A 23,568-nucleotide genomic window follows, 5' to 3' on the forward strand; every position below is an offset into this window, starting at 1 on the left:
AGCTTAGCATCTTTAATTTGTAGCTATTAGTTACTGTTGATCTTAGTTATTAAAAACACCATCAACTGTGATTCTCAACGTTTGGGGAATTGATTCTAAAGAGTTTAGTAGGTCTAAAGACAGTGATTGATAGGTTAATTCTCTGTGGATTCGACTCTGGGCACAATACTCAGATTATATTTGCAACGACCGCATTGTCCTTTTTATAAGGCATAGTTGGACGTGATCAATTAAGCCTCTTTTCTCAAAAAAAAAAAAAAAAAGAATACCTTTTTTTCAAAAAAAAAATTCAAAAATGTGTTTGTCTACAAAATTTTGCAAGTTTTTGGAATTTATTCAGAAATGAGTTTTTCAAAAACCAAAAAGTGATTGTGACCACTTTTTCAAAATTTTCAGAAAATATTTTTTCCCCACTCACAAAAATACAACATTTTTCAAGTGAAATGCATGTCCAAACATAATTTCAAATTCCAAATACCATTTTTCAACTTAACTCCAAATACTATTTTTTTTTTCTTCAAAAATTACAATTTTTATGTCCAAATGCCTACTTAATTTTCCCTGGTAAATAAAAAATTTTAATTATCAAAAATAATATTTGGTTGAAGTTTAAAAAAAAGATTAAGTTGAGGTTGAAAAAGAATATTTGGAAGAGACTTATCAAAGATGAAATAATTTACAATAAAAGATGAGAGGTGCAAAATTATTTAAATCTAACAGAGTTGGGGAAATGAACCACAAATAAAAAAAGACAGAGATATCAGAGACTTGATAAGAATTGAACCAGGGGAACATTATTTGTTCCTCTATAGTTGTGAATATCTCAGAAAATAGTAACAAAGTCATAATATCATCAAATATGTGTGTTGCATCACAAAGACACTTTATAAGAGCACTCAAATTGCTAGCATCACCATCTAATTTCACCTCATTTAATTGAACTAGCAGGGCAGTAAAAGCTTGTTCAGTAGGCAATACAAACAACAACAATGCCTCAATCTAAAGAAATATAGAATCAACTTTATTAGTCTTCGCTTTCCATGCTGCTCCATTTAAACTCGTCTCAATCCAAATATTAAGCAGATAATATAATATAGAACAGTATGACATAGCCACCAAGCCAAGCTGCTCTTGTAGTTTGTAGCATATTAGTCCATCTCTTGTTTCTGTTTATTCAAGAAAGAGCTCAAGGCAAGTGTTAAAGCAGATGATGACCCGATAAAAGCTGCCTGCAGCAAGAGCTGTGCCTGTCATAGAAACCATGTTATCATTTTCTTTAATTGGATTAAAGCAATGTATTTTTAGCTTTTAATCTGAGTCCAGAAATTACCTCTGCCTTATCAATGGAGATTACTTGCTCTTCAATGTCATACAAGGGTGCATTTAGTTCTTTGAGTAAGCCAAAACTTGATGTAGAACACATAGGCCTGACTACCAAATCGTCCGAAACAATAAACAAGGAAGGTGACAGTGTTAATCTGCCAAAATCACTTGTGCCACCACTTGTGCACCTGGGGTCTAAAAGGCTATGATTGTCGAGTCCCACAGAAATCGGAAGCAACTGATTCTGGCATTTATGTCTTGGTGCAACGCTGGGGTTGAGTAATCTGTGCTGACAATAATGAAACCATTTTGACTCCAAATCCGTCACACTTTTGTACAAGTTGTCTATGCATCCAAGTCCAGAAATCCCATTTTGAACATGGATCACTGATCCAATAGGAAAAGTGAGGAAACTGAAGAGAAAATCGACGAATGAATCATTTGCTTCAGCATACAATATCTTGTTTCTAGACTTGTTTAATATTAGCTTCAGGTTTATTTTCCAGGAGTTTCCGGTGTACTGGAATTCATTAGGAACCAATGGTGAAATTCCTGGCTCAGGCATGATATTGTTGTCAACTATACTAGCTTTCTTGTTCAAAAACACCTCTGTCAAGGGAGATTTTGAGATCAATGAACAAGCGAGCAGTCTTAATATCTGGACAGAGAAAAACGAGTAAAATGCACATTAGATAACATCAAAAAGAAGAAGAGGGAATTCCTAGCACGAAACTGCATAAGAGTTTGTAATACATTACCTGAGTTGCAATTTATTTCCTGAATCAATTTCCTCCTTAGTTTTTTTTCCCGTTCTATAAGATTGAACATCTTAAACTGTTTTTTTGTACCTTGTTATTCAAAGATTACCCCTCATCTGAAGGTACTTTGAGATAATTTAGTATCAAAAATTTGCAATATGTGCTTGTTCTTCTCAAAGGGATGGTGCATATATTACAGAAAACATTCATTCTTAAACTGACATACCATGTTTCCACATTCTGCTGTGCTACATCTGCTATGCCTATTTCTTATATCATCTCTTTAAGTTAGCTACTTCAGTCAAATAATATGATCAAGAACCCAAGCTAATTACTCTAGATAACAACAGCAAACAACAACTAGGTCATTGGCTACGTGAATCTTCACCGACCATGTCGCTCCATTTAAGTTCATCTTAGTCCAATATTATGCAAAATAAAAATAAAAAGTACCGGAAGTTCTCTATATTTTCTACTGACTTGACTAAAAGGCTCCTAGAAATCATAAGACCTAAAATAAACATACTAAAACTTAATCCCAACTAATTGGCATGTCTATATAGATACTTTTCTTTCATTGTGCGCTATTTTTAGCTAGGTCTGCACGGATTCATTACTCTAGCCTGCTTATTCAAAATCTAGCAATAATAGAAACTAACAATAATAGAAAAATCAAGATTCTTACCTCCTCCTTGCCAACTTCCACAGACATCTCTTTTATCTGATTCATGTTGCTGTAGCCAAGCTCAGAAAGCAGTTTTACAAGAGAACTTGGAGAACCAGGCAACACTCTTAAATCATCACTGATTATAAACTCTATTCCTCTCCTCAGAAAAGCACCATAACAATCACTTGTTGGATTTCTTATTTCTGAAAATATCTCCTTAGTTGTCCTCCCTCCACAATAACAATTAACATTGAGCAACCAGTTCTTTAATGAGCAATCTTTATTAGAACATTTGAAGTACTTGTTGGAAACAGAATCATCTATGTTCACTTTCAACTTGAAGCAATCTTCATTGCATGGATTTCTTGGATTTAAAAGGACTGACTTACAGTTTTCTGAATAAAGATGTTTTACACGAAGATTTTCAACACTTTGGTATAAATTGTTCAAACAAGTAGAAGTTGGACTTATCTTTGACATTGGCTGGCTGTTGGTTAATCTGATTATTGTTCCAATTGGAAAAGTGAGAAAACTGAATAATATATCCACAAAATCCCTGTTGGATTCAGCTGCAATGACTCTATTTTTCTTGTCATCTATCAAAAGCTTCAGGGAAACTCTGGATTCTTGATCATTAGCAGCCATTTTGTACGGAATCGCTAACAAATAAAAGCCTTTTTCTTGAAGAAAAAATCGAGTGGTCATATGTTTTAACTTGCAAATGGAAGTGAAGGGTCGTAGGGATATTATATAAAAGGTGTGCTTCTTTCTTATCATAGAAGGAAGAATTTATGTAAATTGAGGTTTCTTTGGTTTTTATTTGTGTCACTAACAAATGGAGTCAAGACAGATGGCGGCATCAAGATACCCTGATTCTTAAGAAAGAATGAAAGCTAAAGAGAAAAGCTAAAGGGAAAAGACAACATTTGGTTCCAGTCTGATTTTTATTCTTAACTAGTATCTACAAACGTGCGTTGCACGTTAATAATAACACGTGATGATTTAAATATCTATTTATATGAAGAAATAATAAAATTTAATTAATTAGAGAAATTTTTTATGTATAATAATACAATAATCATCTAAATGCTGAAAAATATTATTACATTAGCATAATACATAAATTTAAAATAAAAGGACATCATCAAGACTTACACAAACGATCAATTTTGTCATGTCAGTTAGATAATTATATATTATAGTTTAAACGCATTTAATGTGATAGTATCTTAACAAATACTTTTTTGTGGACAATATTTTTTATGTATGTTTCCTCCTAATGCGTTGGTTGCTCTACCTTAACCAAAACTCTTGTTGTCGATCTTGATATCCCTCTTGAAAGTGCAACATACAGTTGTTCGTGCAAGAAAACACATTGCGGTAAATATAGTCCAATATTTAGGATGTTTGTCCTTATGCTTTATTTATTAGTGCAAAACATAACCATACTAAATATTATTTTCACACAAACTTAAAAGGATATTGCTTAGTTTCGGAAGACGAAAGTTCAATTCAGGGATTAGAATATATTTAGAAGCACATTAACCAGTATCATAATTTTTGCATCTATGACATTATTGTCAAAACTTCTATGTACCATATGTGTGCTATTACATAAGCTATTCGGCGTATCTAAGTTTTTCAGTAGCATGACAGGCATATTTTTTCTTCAAAATTAACCTATATACAATGAAAGATCAATTTTAACTTAGTCTATTATATATATGGTGACACTAACATACATAAGAAATAAGAAACTTGACAACAAAATGTATGGTAAAAGACCATTTGGTATTAAAGTATTTAAGTATCTTCTAGGTTGTAATTATTGTTATCATTTTCTGTTGAGTCAAATACTGAAAAATATTTTGTTTTTACTATAAATTTTTGCAATCAACCTTTTATTTAGTTGATCAACATATTCATTTTTGCTAGCTAAGATATCTTTTTGATTCTATCATGCGATTTGTACAAAATCTAATGATAGAAATATTTCTCTTGTTAAATGCACTACTATTACTATTGAGATTGATAACCAAGTATTCAGGAATAACCAAATCATATTTTATTGGATGCTCTTCTTCGTTCGCGACACGAAGCAAGAAGACATTGAATACTGGATCTGTTCTTACTTGATATTTTTTGTCAGTTGAATTTTTTTCGTTAGAGTCGAGAAGTATAACTTTGGCAAGCTAGCTTTTACAGTCTCAACTTTTGTCGATTTTGGAACTACTGGTACTACTTGACAGAAATTACCTCCCAAACCATTAATTTTTCACCAACGGTTCATTAATATCCAATATATCTCTAGAACTCCGTAATTATTTCAATCGTTTGACACTTAGCCATAAGTGCTTCATCCCATATTATCAATTTTGCTTTCCTTATAAATTTAGCACCATTGCTCTGCTTTGATATATTTGTGATGGTTATTTACGTTGTTTGAAGAGGTATATCAAATCTAAAGTGGGTGGCCTCACAATAAAATCATTGTTGGTACACCACTTGCTATTATTGCTAACAGTGTCATGCCTCTTGATATGGTATTTGCAAGTAATTCATGACACTGAAATATTATTTCGATTCCGCCGAAGGGTATCTACAAAGAATAATCCTGTTATACCAGAGTCGACTCTTTATAATATAGTCTTGAAAGCTTATTCTTGTTTAGGATTTAGCTAATTGTGCTTCTTCAGACACTTGTATAGCATTTTGATTCTTAATAATATACTAACCTTTTAACTTTGTGTTCTAACGCTCTTTTTATGGAATAAATTTATATGCCCTAAGATTTTTTTAACTTGAACAAAAATTTTACTCATATGATGAATTTAAAAAATAAAAATTGAATTCTTGTGCTAAAAATTTAATTAAAAGATTTAATTACTTAATTTTAACATAAAAAATAATTTATGCTATGTTGATTCAGATCTTAATATTAGTTCATCTCTTGTTTTGAATATTTAATCTGAATTATAATTTTATCCACCATAAATTTTCAAAGAGTAAAAGATTGATATGACATTTCACTTTTAGATCTTTATGTTTGTAGAATCATTAGTGGTATTGACTCTTATTAACTATTTTTTTCTCTTTCTTACACATTTATATTCTTAAATATTTTCTTAGTTATTGTTTAATAATTGGGTATTATTTAATATTACACGAAAAATTGATTAAAAAAATGTTATTTGAGTAGAAAAATAGTTCAAATATAAAATAAAAATATGTTATCATGGGGATATTTTTTTCTCAATTTCAACTCTTTATGCAGTCCATTTAATATTACTTTATTTTTTCTTCGTATTGGACATTATTTAGTCGTACAACACGAAGAATTCTTATGACATTGATTTTATTAAACCTTCCTACATATTTTTAATAAGAATTTAATAGACAAACTTTTACTAATTTAAAATCTTACATATTAAAAATTAGCATAGAAGGTCAGACGAATACCAAATTAAAACATAATAAGAGATGAAGAATTAAAAAATAAAATAAAAATAAAAGGCACCAAGCAGGATGACTTTGAATCAATGCAACAAAACTATATGTTCTGGATATGTTTGGATTTTAAATGTACAAACATGTACAATGCGAATATAAAATCAGTTGCAATACTACTCACATAATAGTTATTAATTTGAATACTAAATATAAGGTAAAAAGAACATAAAGACGTAGAAACTTACCTAACATATGCTTTGAAGATTGGATTCCAGATATCCAAAAAATATCAGCGGAGTGGCTCAATTAACTCTTAGAAGTATATGTAATTACAGTGGGTCCTTCATTCAAATTAGGAACAAAAATATTGAAGAGAATAAATCAAAATTCACTATAGTTGTTACAACATCAAAGAAAATACCGTACAAGATTAATCTTTGAAAGAAAATTCACGTGTTGAGGGAAATTAAATTGCCTATAGTCTATAGAAAGACTAACATTCCAACATTCATAGGTACTGCTTGTTCATAGCGGGTATAAATTTGGAATTTAATCATGGTAGGAACTGATTAAAGATTCTCAATACTTTTACTTGTTCAAAATAAAGAAAACGCTTTATATACACAAACAACAGAAGCTTCGAATTGTTCTTCTCCTAGTCAGATTGGAATGGTTCAAGAATTTCAACATAAGTAAAAGTTCTTGTCCCTGTGAGATTGGACTGCCTTTAAAATTTCAATACAAGTAGAAAAGAATATCGCAAATAGCTAAGAAGTTCGAACTTAAGGGGTATTACTATCTAAAATCTAAAATTTTATCCAATTATGTCCTAAAACTAATAGGATTATAAGGCTAATATCTAGAATTCCGGTTATGTCTTTTTATTATGAGTTATTATGCCTTAATATTATAAGGTTAGTTTTGTTTTATCCAATTATGTCCTAAAACTAATAGGATTATAAGGCTAATATCTAGAATTCCGGTTACGTCCTTTTATTATGAGTTATTATGCCTTAATATTATAAGGTTAGTTTTGTAAACCGACATTGTATTCATGCTTTTATAATAATATAGATTTACTAGTTAGAACTTAGAAGTAGAGCCGTCAATATATGCTCAGCACGTTGGGTCAGCCCGTTGGGCCAGCAATGTTAGGCTAGAATTTTTAGAGTCCATTTAAAAATGAGGCTTTAAGCCCGGACCGAGTAAGCCCGTAACCTGTGAGGCTGTGCTGGGCGGGCCTGTGGGCCTAATAAAAATATTTATTTAAAATATATAAAATATAGATAGCATACTGCTTCTAGCGATGGAAAGTCAGAATTGGATCTTTATTTAGAGGAACCAAAGCTTCATCTTGACAAGTTTCAAGAGATGGATGTTGTCATGTACTGGAAGGACCATTCTAGAAAATATCCTGATCTTTCAGTGATAGCGCGTGATGTACTTAGTATTCTTATTACCACTGTAGCATCGGAATCAACATTTAGCATTGGTGGACGTGTTCCGACAAAGTAAGGTTGCATCAATCATGAAAATGTCCAAATATTTGTTACTACTCGAATTTGGCTGCAAGCTTTTCCCAATCTCAAAGTGGTAAATTTTTTTTATGTGAATTTAAATATTCTTAGTTTTTAAAATTTAATTGTTCTTAGTGTTCAACTAATTAATATTGCATATGAATTGTAGATGTAGATGAAGTGAAGATGTTAAGACAACCTTGTCATAAGCCGATCCAAATGTATTTGATGAAGATGATGTGATTTTTTTTTTTGGTTTCCCATCCGGTGTCCGGTACCCGCATTGGAGCCCGACTATATCCGAATTCGCGCCGCGTAGGGCCCCATTCGGGATGAAGCACTCCCTACCAAGGATTTTTCCATACCCAGGGCTCGAACTCGAGACCTCTGGTTAAGATGATGTGATGGATATCCCATAAGCGTCATGAATGTTCTCTGGAATAGTTTATTTTGATTTTAACTTTTAGTGAATGAAATATAGTCTTGTCTTATACTTTTGTGATATATTGGAACAATATAAAAAGTTATTGAGTTTTTCGAAATTTTTCCGATAAGATATTTTTAACTTTTAAATATTTATCTTTTTTTAGGTTAGAACTTAAAGAAAAAATATAAATTTATATTTTAAAAAATAATGGGCCGGCCCGTGGGGCCCATGGCCCACATATGGCTGGGGTTGGCTGTATTATAAGACCCATCAATATGGTGGGCTAGCCCAGTCCAACGCGTTAATTGTTAAAGCCTACGTGGGCTAGGTTGGGCTAACCCGGCCCGACCCATATTGATAGCCCTACTTAGAAGTAGAGTGATTTACCACTCTGCCAATTCCTAGGACTTCATTACTCATATGGTCACTCAACTATCTGAAATTATCTACTAAATTTATTTTTCTTTCGTTTGTAACAACAAAGTCACTTAACTATGCATATAGCACTTAGAAGGTCACTCAATTAGATTTCTAAAACTTTTGATCGTCAAATACTTATTTTACCCTCTAAATTATCAACTTTTGTATGCCTTTTATTTTCTTTCTTTTTAATATTATAATTTTTTCTCTTTTTAATTTATATTATGGACTTACCTATATATAGAATAAATAAATTTTATTTATAAATTAAAAAAATAAAAATAGTATTTAAGCATATATGATGCTGGAATAATAAAATATTGAGCATAGTAAAAAAAAGTAGTTAGAACAATTTTTTTGTAATAAAAAATATGATATTAAATACACAAAAATTTATTTACACAATTGAGAATGAAAGAAAATAAAATTTTAATAATATATATTTCATGCACGTAGCATAAAAATAATTATTTAAAATAAGGTATTTTATGATATACATTATATATTCTTGAATATTATGCTCAATTATATTATCATTCCGACATTATATATGCTAGAAAATTAACTTTCTATTTTTTATTTTATAAATAAATTTATTTGTTCTATAGGTAAGTTCATAATGTAGATTAAAAAGAGAAAAAAATCATAATATTAAAAAAGTTAAACAAAAAAGAGGAAGAAGTTAAAAGTTGATAATTTAGAGGATAAAAAAATGTATTTGATAATCAAAAGTTCGACTTTTCTGTTACAAACGAAAGAAATATGACTTTACTAGATAATTTTGAATAATTGAGTGACCATTTACGTAATAAACTCCCGTTCCTAGATATTAAACTCTTCATATGGAAGATTTTTTTATTTTAAAAAAAGGCATTACAATAGAAAAGAACGTGCTATTTTTGCAAGTGATAATTTAAGCTTGGTCAGGTGTCCTGTTGGGTAGTATTTTAGTAAAAATCTTCTCAATTGAATTATTATATTCATTTTCATATGAAAATGAAATGCAAGCACTTTGATAAAAAGAAAAATAAGACAATAACAATCCATTGATCAAACCAGATTATGGGACCACACTCAATCTACGAGGTTAAAGAGAATGGTCGTGGAAGTGAGACACACAAATCTAAAATGCCAAACACTAGAAAACCTATTATGATTTATGACTAGTTCTCTTAGTCACAACTCACAAAGTAAAATAGTTCTTTAATAAATCAAATTTGAAGGAACTGAAAATTAAATTATATATGAAGAAAATAAAGTGTTTAGTAGGATTGGTAGGGGCTGTGAAAAGAAAAAAAGACAAGTGGGGGCAAAGTGTCAAGACTCTCTTTTAAAGAGAGCTGCGTGAAATATGTGAAATCGGGGAAAATGACAAAAATAATCACTTATCTTTAGGAGTGGCAAACGGGCGGGTCGGGTCGGATATGGTTCGGGTCGAAAACGGGTAATGAAAAAGCGGATCAATTATCCGACCTGACCCATATTTAATACGGATAAAAAACGGGTTAACCGGCGGATAATATGGATAATCATATTATCCATGACTTCTTGCATATGATCACTTTTGGGAGAATTTTTAGTCTCCCTAACTTGAAGAACCCCCAATTTGAGGCTTTTACAAATGTAAAACTTAGACCCGTTGGTTATCCATGGTTACTCATTAGTTATCCATTTTCTAAATGGATAATATGGTTCTTATCCATATTTGACCCGTTTTTAAAAAGTTCATTATCCAACCCATTTTTTAGTGGATAATATGGGTGGTTAACTGTTTTCTTTTAACCATTTTGCCATCACACATCGCATCGGAGCGGGGTGGATGAAGTGGAGGCTCGCTTCCGATATTCTATGTGATAAGAATGTGCCATTAAGACTTAAGGGTAAGTTTTATCGAGTGGTGGTTCGACCCGCTATGCTGTATGGGGCTGAGTGTTGGCCAGTCAAGAACTCCCACGTGCAGAAGATGAGAGTAGCAGAGATGCGGATGTTGAGATGGATGTGTGGGTGTACCAGGCGAGATAGAATTAGGAATAAAGCTATCCGGGACAGAGTGGGAGTAGCCTCCGTGGAGGACAAGATGCGGGAGTCGCGGCTGAGATGGTTCGGACATGTTAGGAGAAGAAGCATTGATGCCCCTGTCAGGAGGTGTGAGAGGTTGGCCATGGAGAGTTTGAGGAGGGGTCGAGATAGGCCTAAGAAGTACTGGGGAGAAGTGATTAGGCAGGACATGGCGCTGCTTCAGCTTACTGAGGACATGACACTTGATAGGAGGGTGTGGAGGTCGAGGATTAAGGTAGAAGGTTAGTAGGTAGTTTATAGTGTTCACGGATAGGTTTAGTAGCATGCATTTCCCTTCATATTCTTTGCTTTTTATTACGGCATGTGGCTTTGTTCGCCTCAGGTATTGTATTCCGTGTTGCTATTATTGGATACTGTTTTCCTTCCTTGCTTCCCTCTTTTTCTTCTTGCCCTTACTGAGCCGAGGGTCTATTGGAAACAACCTCTCTACCTGCATTAGGTAGGGGTAAGGTCTGCGTACAGACTATCCTCCCCATACCCCATATGTTGGGATCAAAATGGGTTTGTTGTTGTTGTTGTTGTTTACTTATCTTTTAGGTATGTTCAAAATAGTCTCTCAAATATATACTTTATCACTTTTGATCCTTTAAGTTTATCAAAAGTGTTTGCATTTCTCGTTTCTAGTATCAAACATTTCGTTGCTAAAAAATGTTTCTCTTGAGCGGAATATGTTTCTCTCACTGCACATGTAGCCTTACTTGCGTCGTCCATAGAAAAGAGAGTGTGGATTCCTCGCAGAAGGCATTAATGGACCAGAAAACTGCATCATATGGAGGAAATCACCAAAGGAAGAAAGGATCTCAGCCAAAAGGAACAAAGGACAACATGCAAATGTCGAGCGAAGCAGCAATTGAAGGAATCACAGACCAAAGCAATGGAACAGTAGATCTACAGAGTGCTGAGAAATTAACCCCAAATCAAAGTGCAAATAGTAATCGAAGGATGACATGGGCAGAGGAGGTGGAAGCATCAGTTTAGGTGACAACGAAGAGCTCAATTTGGGATAATTTCGACATTACCAAGGTCTCAAACGCAGGGTTCAAACTTGACTTTGTTGAACCAGAAAAGCATGGTGAGTTACCTGTTTGTGAAATTGACATAGAGGACATAAGCACTGAAATAACATACTGGAAAAATGCAGTGGTATGCTATGTATTGGGGGGCACATCCTCCATTCACGGTATTGAATGGATATATACAAAGGCAGTGGGCAAAGCATGGCATTAATAAAGTAGTGATGCTAAGAAATGGTATTGTATTAGTACGATTTGATACAGAATTGGGTAAGAATGAGGTAATGCAAGGAGGTATATACCACTTTGACAACAAGCCATTCACTGTAAAGGCTTGGAGTCCGGATATGGAATTCACTAGAGAAGAGCTATACACAGTAACAATATGGGTGAAACTGCCAGGTTTGGACTTCAAATATTGGAGCCCTAAGGGACTTAGTAAAATTGGGAGTTTGATTGGGAAGCTGCTGATGGTGGACCAAAATACTGAGAAAAAGATGGGGCTTAACTTTGCTAGACTATTGATTGAAGTATATATTGATATGAGCCTACCTGAGAAGGTGTATTTCAGGAATGAGAAGGGAAGCCTAGTGGAACAGAGAGTACACTATGACTGGAAACCTACTATATGCAAATATTGCCACAAGTTTGGCCATGAGGAAGTAAGATATTGGAAGAAGAACAAACCCCAGCAAAAGTCTCCAAAGAAGCTAGAAGAAGAGAGGCACAATGTAGCAGAAGAACCAAAGACATAATGAAGCACAGTAGCAGCAAATGAGAACTTGAAAGCAACTGAAGTTTCAAAGGAAGCTGGAACAAGTAAAGGGGTTGAACAAACCCGGAGAACCAACCCACAACCTGGTAAAGGTGCATGGATTACTCCCCTGAAACCCAAGCAAGAAACAACTAAACCATGGAGGAAAAGATCAGAACAAAAATGCATTCCAAGTACTAGAATGCGCAGGAAATAGCAATGGAGGACAGGGAGCCCGTAAAGTTAGAAATGAGGGAGGGAGTACTATACCTCTCTCAGGCCATGGATAGCATGTTATGTTGGAATGTAAGGGGCCTAAATGGCCCAAATAAGCAAAGAGAGGTTCAAATCCTTTGTAGGAAAGAGGAAGTAGGAATGGTAGAAACAAAAATAAAAAAAATAGGATTGAGCAGGTTGCAGGCAAATTGTTTGGAGGTTGGAAGTTTGTCACCAATATTGAGAACCATTATAATGGGAGGATTTGGTTAACTTGGAGGCCAGATCTCTTTCAGGTTAACCAAATCGCAAGTAATGCACAAGCAATAACTTGTAGGGTGACAACCAAGAATATAACATTTACTTTAACAATGGTATATGCAAATAATGTCAAAGAGGATAGGAGAGCATTATGTCACTATCTTAATGATATAAATAGCAGCTGCAATGGACCATGGATCACTATGGGAGATTTTAATGCAGCGGTGAACATGGATGACAGGATTGAGGGCAACCCAGTCATAGTGAATAAAGTCATGGAGTTTCAAGACTGTGTGGAGTCTTGTGGATTGTTGGAATTGCCTCCTAAAGGAAGAGGATACACATGGAGTGACAGTCATAGGGGACAAAGGGTGCTCTCTAAGATAGATTGGTCCTTTATCAATAATGAATGGCTACTCCAGATGCCTGCATACACAGCCAACTACATGCCAGCAGGCATTAGTGACCACTCTCCAATCAAAGTGGAAATACTTAATGCACCTGGAAGGATTAGCAAACCCTTAACGTATTGTAGCATCTGTTGAAACTCACCCTAAGTTTTTGGAGGTAGTGACAACAACTTGGCAGAATGTAGAGACAGGATGTGCTATGCTACAAGTAGTTAAGAAGCTGAAGTCATTAAAGAGGAATCTAAAGGAGCTCAACAAGCAGTACTTCAGAAACAGTCTAACCGAAGTTGAGGAGGATAGAACTAAACTAGAGCAAATACAGAAAGCATTGCAGGCTAATTCCATGGATCAAAACTTGCAAGCATAGGAGAAGGAACAGTATCAGAAGTTTAAAAGATCATTATATCTAGCAGAAGGATTCTTGCAACAAAGAAGCAAAGCAACATGGAATCAGCTGGGAGATGATAATTCTAAGTACTTCGTCTCTGTTATTAAACATAGGAGATTACAACAGTACATTACACAACTGAAAGATGCTTCAGATGTAATACACACAGAGCCAAAAGACATAGCAAGAATGTTTGTGGAGTTTTACCAAGAATTACTGGGCAGCAAAACAGCAACTAGAACTAAAGCTTTTAAGAGTTTCTTGAGCAATGGATGTCGCGCCCCCTTTTTCCTCGCGGAGTCCGGGTTTTGACATTCATTGGGAACAACTCGTTTCCTTTTGAGAATTGGGTATTTGAAGAGTCTCCACCTAACGGATTAAGGTGCGTTAGGGTACCTAGAGCAATTAACTCATGTAACTAGTTTGCATTACCAGAGATTACGGTAAGGGCTCGAAATAACCTTGAGGGGAAGGTGTTAGGCACCCCTCGCGGTCCACAACGGTGTGTCCGATCGAACTCAGTTATGTAAATTAGTCATTTAACAGGCAAGCAGTCTAAGCACACATTTGTAAATAAAGGAAGTCTATGTAGTCTAAGCACACATATGTAATCAAGGCAGTTTAGACAGTCTAAGCACACATATGTAAATTAAGGAAGGGAAGTCCTAAGTTGTTTAGCCTATAGGATCACATCTATACAATACCCGGTAAGCCTTCCTCAAATAGAGGGGTTACACGTGGCATTAGCGCACAGGACATCATATCCTTTCACTACCCATTACCCTCCCCTTAGTGGTTACATAAGCGAGTTTAATTTAACGAACTCTAAGCGTGCTTTACCCGTCCCTTCCTTGTGGTCCTGGAGGTGTTTAGGACCTCTAATTATAGGCAGTTCTAGACTTTCTTAAGGTGTCTAAAGGGTAAAATCTAAGCGACAACAAAGAACAGATAGGATTATCAAATAGAGAATCAGTTAAGGGGCTCATATTTACCTCCACACATAAGCAAATAAGTAGCACGTCTCAAACAGCTGATCTTAAAGAACTTCAGAAGGCCCTAGAACATGATATCTAGATGAGCATCATAAACATAGAATATGCAGCATTTGTTTTAAACGAAACGAAACTGATTTTAAGGCCTGTTAAACCTGGACAATTTTACAAACAAGCAGAGCATAATTTCACAGTTATTTAGAATATTAGTTACCTAAGGCTTGCCTAGGCGCAGGTCTGTATGCCATCATAACTCTGGGAACTATTTAAAACAATTTGAAGTTATTCAGTCCTATAGACATGCTGATCTAGGCGATTAATGTTACAAAATTGATTTCATGTATGTTTATACTAGAACATGATATTTATGTGTTGGACTGTTTTAAAACCTTTTCATTCATTTAAGCGACGTAGATACGATTTAGAGCAAATGCACACAGATTCCTAAGGCAGGATTTCTAATGCACAGAGAGAGATGGTCATTTAATTAAGCATGATTACAGCAGTAGTTTAGTGACGGGATTTCCAGGTGATAACACTTATGCAGAATCAGTGAAAGAAGTGATGAACTATAACATGTTTTCTAATATGCAAAGGTAATAAACGTGAGTATCCTAAGGTAGGATTTCTAATGCAAACAACACAAACCTAAGGCATGATTCCAATTTGCAGATAAGCACAACATAGTCCTAAAGCATGATTTCTATTGCGAATCATAATGTAAACCTAAAGCAGGATTTCTACCCGGTTTCCCATAAAAATCATATAGGAACCCTCCCCTTTTTACTAATCACCCCAATATCTGTTTACAAAGAATATTATTGCAGACCAGGATCAAATGAATTACATAAGTAAATGAATCTATACTATAGGGAGCCTAAATCAGGCCCAAGGTAAACCTGGGAATGCCAGGCCTTCAATACAGTCTCAGAAGCCAAAGATCTCACAGCCAATAGTGTGTCTTGGTGTGTCAGAGTTCCCTAAGGACCTCAAGGATCCCGGGCAGTGCTCACACCAAGACCTTTCTCACATAGAGGGTTGGTTATGTGCAGTGTGGAAGGGCCAGCCCTGGTGTGCCAGAGTTCAGAGGGATCTCAAGGATCCCTAAGCAGTACACACACCGGAGGGGCAGAACCTAATAGTCTAAGAGTAAAGTGAGAGTGATTGACATAGTTTTGAAAGACTTAGTAAAACAGTGTAGAGACAATTTTAGAAGTGAAAAGATTTAGAAATTGAAAAACAGTTTTAAAAAGATGCTAGGAGTGACCGGTTTTGAGAAGAGTAGAAGAAACAGTTTTGAAATCAGTTTTTGAGGAAAGCATATTCAGCAAACAACCAATTAATCATAGAATACCCAGATTCACAGACACTTAACAAGCAGATTTACAAACAGGGGTGAAGGGGATTGGGAACATATAAAGTTGAAACCACATAAACAGGGAAACATTTGAGACAACAAATGCACAGAACAAATAGGAATCCACTGAACAAGTCAGTCATGGTAATAGATAGTTAAAGCATAGAGAAAGAATGTAGCAGAATCATATTGAAGACAAGGGTGTGTTGGACAGGATTGGACATGCAATTAGGGCCAATCGAATGCATTAGGAGACTAGGTAACTAACATTGTCCACCAGTTGGGGGGGGGGTTATGCAGGGACTAAGTAAACAGGCTGGACAAGTATCAAAGAGCCAAGTGAAGTTTAGACATGCTGATTACACATTGAACAAGAGAAGGCAGAATTTAGACATGCTGAATAAAGCAGTAAACACGAAAACAAATTGAATAACATAGCCAATTGAACTAGTGCAGGAACGGAACACATGGAGTTTGAGTTTCAAAATTTAACTAGAGACATACCAGTTAAAAGAAGAAAGTGCAGAGTGTAAAACAGGTGTAGTTCCAATGTCTAGCCCTGACTTTCAGCCAGCTAGACCAATAATTATCACAAGCAGCAGAGAAAGAAGAGAGAGTTTGAGTATGAGTGTGTGTTCTGAACTTAGTGTTCGTCCCTTGAGAGGTAAAATAAGAGTGATTATATAGCAGTTCAAGAGTAGCACAAATAAGGTAAAAGAATCAGAAATTAGTCAATTAAGGGCAATCATAGGGTCGCAGAATCAATTAACATGAGGGAGTCTGGAATAGACCATTTAATTAGGGGTAATTGATTAACGGTAACAACAGGGGTTTAATTAAGGCAAAGGAGACCAGACCATACCAAATAAAGAATCAGTAAGAATCCCAAAGTTATACGGGCAAGTAATTAAGGTAGAGATGACCAATTAAAGTTACAAACAAGGAAACAAATAAAGTCTATGCATACAAATCTTTAACAGAGTAAAGCAATCAGCAAGACTTTTCAAATGGATACTGATTTCCGGAAAGAATTACTCGACTTCCATAAATAGAAATCAGACTAAGTAAAACCTCGCAGAAACATAGAACTTAGTCGGAAAAGCAGGTTCAAATCCTAACAGAGATTAATTAGGGCAAAACCACAAAATACTGGATTTAACAAAGAAAATATGTAAGTCAGAAAATACAGAGCAAATTAATACGATTGGTAACACGGAAAGACCCAAAATCGAAGGAAAGATTGGAAAGGATCAGTATATTACATAGGGTCAACTAGGGTTCGAGTACTCTTGCAAAAATCGGTCAAGAAGATGAAAAGAGAATCTATTAAACATTTAGAAGTCAGAAGACCTTTGAAAAACAACTCGTAATGAACCCTAGTCTTGGGGAAAAGCAAGAATAGTCGATTAAAAACCAGGAATTTTCAGAGAATAACATGTAATAGTGCTCGATTCATCTCAGATCTATACAGATCTGGAAATGATCGAAGGTAATAGACTAGGTTTTTTAGAAAACATAACAGAGATGAGAGCATAGGTTAAGAAACCATAGATTCGTAACAAAATAAAGAGAAATCTCTTACTCATGGTCGAACAATGGTCTGAGACAGGCTAACAAGCAAAGTTTCAAACCAAAACCTACTAGGTTCTCTGAGATCTTCTCAAGGATCCAAGAAATCAAGGAGCCATAGCGTGTAGAAGGCTAGGGCTGGTCGGAGAAGCCATGGAAACCTCATGGGGTGGAGGTATACGTCGGTGGCGGCGCTTGAGAACTAGGGTTTGAGAGTTTTGAGAGAAGAGGGAGATGATGACGGCGTGTGAGGGAGAGAATGAGAGGGTTTGGGGGGGGGTCGTTTAGGTTAATTATGGTAAGGTGGGTTGTGGACCGTTGATAAAAAATGATCAATGGTCAGGATTGGACGGGGGTATTGGGTTAGCATATCAGACTTGGGCCTAGGGAGATTGGGCCAAATTATTCAGTGATGGCTTCGCAGGCCATGAAATGATGTTCTCGGGCCATGAAGATGGTGCCTCCGAAACATGACGCCTTTGAATAATGATATGCAAATTTTGAGAGATCCTCAGGCCATGGCATGGTGTCTTTCGGCTATGAGGATGATGCCTTTAGACAATGACGCCTTTGGACAAGTTGGTGATATTTCAGCCCATAAGATGTAATAATATGATGCTAAAGTCAACAAGACAAGGCTTAGTCTTGTGAGGTTGAGGGCAGAGCTTAGCCCGAACGACGAGCAAATAGATAGTGCCAGAATAGAGCGACATTTATGCAAGGAGGGACAATGCTTAGTCCCATGAGAAGGTAGTGCTTAGCCTTATGCAAAACTGGAGACAGAGCTTAGTCTCATGCAAGATGCGGGACAGGGCTTAGTCCCATGCAGATGGAAGGCAAAGCTTAGCCTTATGCAGATATGGAGGCAGGACTTAGTCTCATGCAAGATTGGAGACGGGGCTTAGTCTCATGAAGGATGCGAGACATGGCTTAGTCCCATGCAGGTGGAAGGTAGAGCTTAGCCTTATGCAGATATGGAGGCAGGGCTTATCATGCAAAGATTGGAGACAGGGCTTAGTCTCATGCAAATGGAAGGCAGAGCTTAGCCTTATGCAGATATGGAGGCAGGGCTTAGCCTCATGCAAGATTGGAGACAGGGCCTAGTCTCATGCAGATGGAAGGCAGAGCTTAGCTTTATGCAGATATGGAGGCAGGGCTTAGCCTCATGCAAGATTGGAGACAGAGCTTAGTCTCATGCAGGATGCGGGACAGGGCTTAGTCCCATGCAAATATGGAGACAGAGCTTAGTCTTATGCAAGAGAAGGCAGTGTTTAGCCTTATGCAAAATGGAGGCATGGCTTAGCCTCATGCAAGATCCGGGACAGGGCTTAGTCCCATGAAAAGAACGAGTAGCAAGTATGAGTAGAATATTTCTTAGCTGGAGATATATTCGGTGTCTGGTGGCCCGATTGATAGTGATTCCGCTGCGTGTATATATTGGCGAATGCTACTGTTACGTCATATGTGCCTGCGCTCATAGGAAAATTATAAGTTTTGTAAGGGGAGGTTGGTTCGTGCCTTCGTCTGCTGGCCTTGCTCCTCCGTTCCGGAGGCCTTGTTTAAGTTTCCCTGGGTAACACCTGGCTGTTACGGAAATAGAGTTTTCGAAAATATACAATTGTTGATGAAAATAGAGTTATTTTAGAAACATAGTGAAATATGAAGTAATTTTAGATGAACTAGTGACTGTAACACATTTCAAAGACATTGCAGCTTTCTCGTGTTAGAATTTTGAGGGTCCTCCTCAAAATTCTGCCCCAGTTTGGTAGATGATCCTTCGGCCGTTTGCGAGTGACAACATTTGTTGAACCTTCTTCGGAATTTTGAGAATCCTTCTCAAAATTTTGCCCCAGTTTCTTAACCCATTTATGACTTTCTGGCATGCGATGGCATCGGCTGGACTTGTTCCGAAATTTTGAGGGTCCTCCTCAAAATTCTGCCCCAGTTTCTGGTTCTGGGGGGGGGGGGAGGCGGAAATGAAAATTTTATTATGATATGACCGAACCCATAGGGCTGCCTACCCTCTTAAACAGGAATCAAGTCAAGCGTAGTTCAATTACATCAGGTGAAGAAATGTAAGTAGTCTAAACATAGTATCTCTTGACTGCGTCTGAATTGATTGGTTTTGGCCAGACTTCTCCGTCCACTTTTGCAAGTATGGGTGCTCCTCCTGTTAGCACCCTGTGAACCATGTAGGGACCTTGCCAGTTGGGCGAGAATTTCCCTTTGGCTTCATCTTGATGTGGGAAGATCTTCTTCAGCACCAGCTGTCCTGGTACAAACTGTCTTGGTTTGACCATTTTGTTGAAAGCTCTGGACATTCTGTTTTGATAAAGCTGACCGTGACATACTGTATTCATTCGTTTTCCATCTATGAGGGCTAGTTGCTCATAGCGACTCCTTATCCATTCTGCATCGATGAGTTCGGCTTCTTGTATGATTCTTAAGGAAGGAATTTCTACACTCGGCGGAGATGACAACCTCGGTACCATAAACCAATAAGTAGGGAGTTGCCCTAGTTGACGTGCGGACTGTAGTGCGATACCCCAATAGGGCAAAGGGTAACTTCTCGTGCCATTGTTTGTGGTTTTCTACCATCTTCCTTAGTATCTTCTTGATGTTCCAGTTGGTGGCTTCTACGGCTCCGTTCATCTGAGGTCTATATGCTGTGGAGTTCTTGTGCTTGATTTTGAAAGTCTCACACATGGTCTTCATCAGATCACTGTTGAGATTGGAGGCATTGTCAGTGATGATTGATTCTAGAACTCCAAACCTGCAAACAATCCAGTCGCGGACAAAATCTACCACGACTTTCTTAGTTAGTGCCTTGTAGGATGCGGCCTCTAGCCATTTTGTGAAGTAGTCAATGGCCACTAAAATAAACCTGTGCCCGTTTGAAGCAGTGGGCTCAATCGGACCGATGACGTCCATTCCCCAGGCGGCGGATGGCCAAGGTGAGCTTGTTGCATTGAGCTCATTTGGTGGCACTTTTACCATATCGGCATGTACTTGACATTGGTAGCATTTTCGGACATATTGGATGCAATCTGTCTCCATGGTCATCCAAAAATAACCGGCCCTAAGTATCTTCTTGGCCAAGACAAAACCATTCATATGCGGGGCGCAGTCCCCAGCATGTATCTCTTCAAGTAGCTTAGAAGCTTCTTTTGCGTCGACACACCTTAGCAATCCCAAATCAGGGGTTCTTCTGTACAAGTTTCCTCCGCTGTGGAAGAAGTGATTGGACAACCTCCGAAGTGTGCGTTTCTGAGTATGGTTCGCATGCTCCTGGTATTCTCCTTTTGCCAAGTACTCTCTGATGTCGTGGAACCAAGGTTTTCCATCCGTCTCCTCCTCAACATGAGCGCTGTAAGCCGGTTGATTATGAATTCTCACTGGGATGGGATCAATGAAATTCTTGTCTAGATGTTGTATCATTGATGACAAAGTGGCCAGTGCATCTACAAACTCATTTTGAATTCTGGGCACATGTTTGAACTCTATTTTCATGAATCTTTTCATCAATTCCTGTACGTGGTGCAAATATGGTAGTATTTTGGTGTTCTTCGTAGCCCATTCTCCTTGAACTTGATGTACGAGAAGATCCGAATCTCCAATCACCAGTAACTCCTGTATATTCATATCGATGGCCAGATTGAGCCCCATGATGCAAGCCTCATATTCTGCCATATTGTTGGTGCATGGAAACCTGAGCTTCGCAGATACAGGGTAGTGTTGACCTGTTTCTGATACCATAACCGCTCCAATGCCCACTCTTTTGAAATTTGCAACTCCATCAAAGAACATCCTCCAACCGTCGTATGCTTCAGTAATGTCCTCTCCTACGAATGACACTTCTTCATCAGGAAAATACGTTTTCAAGGGTTCGTATTCTCCTCCCACAGGATTTTCAGCAAGATGGTCTGCCAATGCTTGTCCTTTGACCGCCTTCTGAGTTACATAGACAATATCGAACTCACTTAAAGTATCTACCATTTGGCTAATTTTCCTATCGGCATGGGCTTCTGAAAGATGTACTTTAGAGGGTCCATCCTGGATATGAGATATGTGGTATAGGAACAGAAGTAATGCCTCAATTTCTAAGCCGTCCAAGTCAAAGCACATCAATTGCGTTCTAACAGAGAATATCGTGCTTCGTAAGGTGTGAACTTCTTACTCAAGTAGTATATGGCTTTCTCCTTTCTCCCTGTCTCATCATGTTGTCCCAGAACACATCCGAAGGTTCCATCTAGCACTGCAAGGTAGAGTAGCAAGGGTCTATTTGGCTCTGGCGGGACCAAGACCGGTGGTGTGGACAGTTACTCCTTGATTTTGTCGAAAGCTTTCTGACAATCTTCGGTCCAACTTGTTTCAGCATCTTGAAGATGGGTTCACATATGACTGTGGACCGTGCTATGTTGCGACTAATGTAGTTGAGAAGTCCTAGGAAGCTCATCACGTTCTTCTTGCTCCTTGGTGGCGGTAACTCTTGAATAGCCTTAACTTTGGACGGGTCCAGCTCAATCCCTCGACAGCTGATAATGAATCCCAATAGCTTTCCTGCGGGAACCTCGAATGCATATTTTGCGGAGTTCAATTTTAAGTTGTACCTCCTTAACCTGTCAAAGAACTTTCTCAAGTCTGCTATGTGATCTGCGGTCCTCTTGGATTTGATAATGACGTCGTCAACATACATCTCTATTTCTTTGTGTATCATATCATGGAAGATGGTTGTCATGGCTCTTATGTAAGTAGCCCCAGCATTCTTTAGACCAAATGGCATGATCTTATAGCAGTACACCCCCCATGGTGTGATAAAAACTGTTTTCTCTGCATCTTCTTCATCCATCCAGATCTGGTGATAACCCGTGAAGCAATCTACAAAGGATTGGAGTTCATGCTTGGCGCAATTGTCGATCAGGATGTGTATATTTGGCAATGGGAAGTCGTCCTTAGGACTTGCTCTGTTTAAATCTCGATAGTCAACACATACTTTTACTTTCCCATCTTTCTTCAAAACTGGTACAATGTTGGCTAACCAGGTTGGGTATTCAACCACCCTGAGAACTTTGGCTTTGATCTGCTTAGTAACTTCCTCCTTGATTTTCAGGCTCATATCTGGTTTGAATTTTTTGAGTTTCTGCTTCACTGGCGGACATATTAGATTGGTGGGCAACTTGTGAGCCACCATGGATGTGCTCAGACCGGGCATGTCACCATATGACCATGCAAATATATCCTCATATTCCTTCAAGAAACGGACGTACTCCTCTTTCTCTGGCGGTAATAAGTGAATGCTTATGCGAGTCTCTTTGACGGTTTCGGCGTTTCCCGAATTTACTGCTTCGGTTTCGTCCAGGTTGGACTTAGGCTTATTCTCAAAGTTCTCAACTTCTCTGACAACCTCCTCAGGTATTTCATCTTCTTCCTCCGAGTCAATATCCTTATATTGTGTTGTCTTATTGCATGTCACAGTCACCGGTTCATCAGGAAAAGTAATAATAACGCCAGGGACTCGGCGCGCCCGGGATGGTGTGGTGGTCCAGTTCCTGAGAACAGCTCCCTCCACAGTCTGAATGGTGAGGCCTTCTTCCCCCCCTCCTCGATTATTGCACTGTAATCCATATTCTCGTCCTCTAGGAACAGATTTCTCAGCCCAGCTAATGCTTCTTCTTCTGCAGTTCCCCATATTGTATCAGCCTGGTGAAAAGTCTGACCCAGGTGTGGCACTGGTTGCTCGAGAGGGTAATAAGTTCCACGCCATGGAGGCGACCAATCATCATACTCCTGCCATGTATACTGGTATCCGAGCCAGAAGGTAGTACCATGACGTTTCAGCTGTATTGGTTTGGTAATGCCCTGGAGATTCTTCCCAAGCCCTTCGTCGGGTTCATACCTAGACCATGCTAATATGCTTTCTATTTTGTTACTCCACCATTTGTCTTTCTCGACGGCATTTGCATGTTC

General features: G+C 37.4%; 3 protein-coding genes across 3 annotated transcripts; 2 read left to right on the forward strand and 1 right to left on the reverse strand.

The window, feature by feature from the left end:
- Positions 1-810: 810 nt before the first annotated feature.
- Positions 811-3,510, reverse strand: LOC109241118. The gene is made up of 3 exons (XM_019407839.1): positions 2,767-3,510; positions 1,331-1,981; positions 811-1,247 (listed from the first exon to the last, which is right to left on the reverse strand). The coding sequence occupies exons 1-3, from the start codon at positions 3,451-3,453 to the stop codon at positions 1,149-1,151; spliced, it is 1,437 nt and encodes a 478-aa protein (XP_019263384.1). The 5' UTR covers positions 3,454-3,510; the 3' UTR covers positions 811-1,148.
- An 8,266-nt stretch (positions 3,511-11,776) lies between these two features.
- LOC109241110 lies at positions 11,777-12,409 on the forward strand. The gene has a single exon (XM_019407830.1). The coding sequence runs from the start codon at positions 11,777-11,779 to the stop codon at positions 12,407-12,409; it is 633 nt and encodes a 210-aa protein (XP_019263375.1).
- A 586-nt stretch (positions 12,410-12,995) lies between these two features.
- LOC109241111 lies at positions 12,996-13,662 on the forward strand. The gene is made up of 2 exons (XM_019407831.1): positions 12,996-13,341; positions 13,421-13,662. Exons 1-2 carry the CDS (start codon positions 12,996-12,998, stop codon positions 13,660-13,662), a joined length of 588 nt encoding a protein of 195 aa, XP_019263376.1.
- The last annotated feature ends 9,906 nt before the right edge of the window (positions 13,663-23,568 follow it).

Source organism: Nicotiana attenuata, unplaced genomic scaffold (assembly GCF_001879085.1).
Source record: "Nicotiana attenuata strain UT unplaced genomic scaffold, NIATTr2, whole genome shotgun sequence".
In the NCBI taxonomy this organism is placed as follows: domain Eukaryota; kingdom Viridiplantae; phylum Streptophyta; class Magnoliopsida; order Solanales; family Solanaceae; genus Nicotiana; species Nicotiana attenuata.

Coding starts and splice junctions, on each gene's coding strand:
- LOC109241110 (XM_019407830.1), top strand. CDS start 11,777: ATGCAGTGGTATGCTATGTATTGGGGGGCACATCCTCCATTCACGGTA.
- LOC109241118 (XM_019407839.1), bottom strand. CDS start 3,453: ATGACCACTCGATTTTTTCTTCAAGAAAAAGGCTTTTATTTGTTAGCG. Junction 1,982..2,766: donor TGGAAGTTGGCAAGGAGGAG/GTAAGAATCTTG, acceptor TTCTCTGTCCAG/ATATTAAGACTGCTCGCTTG. Junction 1,248..1,330: donor TCTCCATTGATAAGGCAGAG/GTAATTTCTGGA, acceptor TTTCTATGACAG/GCACAGCTCTTGCTGCAGGC.
- LOC109241111 (XM_019407831.1), top strand. CDS start 12,996: ATGGTATATGCAAATAATGTCAAAGAGGATAGGAGAGCATTATGTCAC. Junction 13,342..13,420: donor AGCCAACTACATGCCAGCAG/GCATTAGTGACC, acceptor AACGTATTGTAG/CATCTGTTGAAACTCACCCT.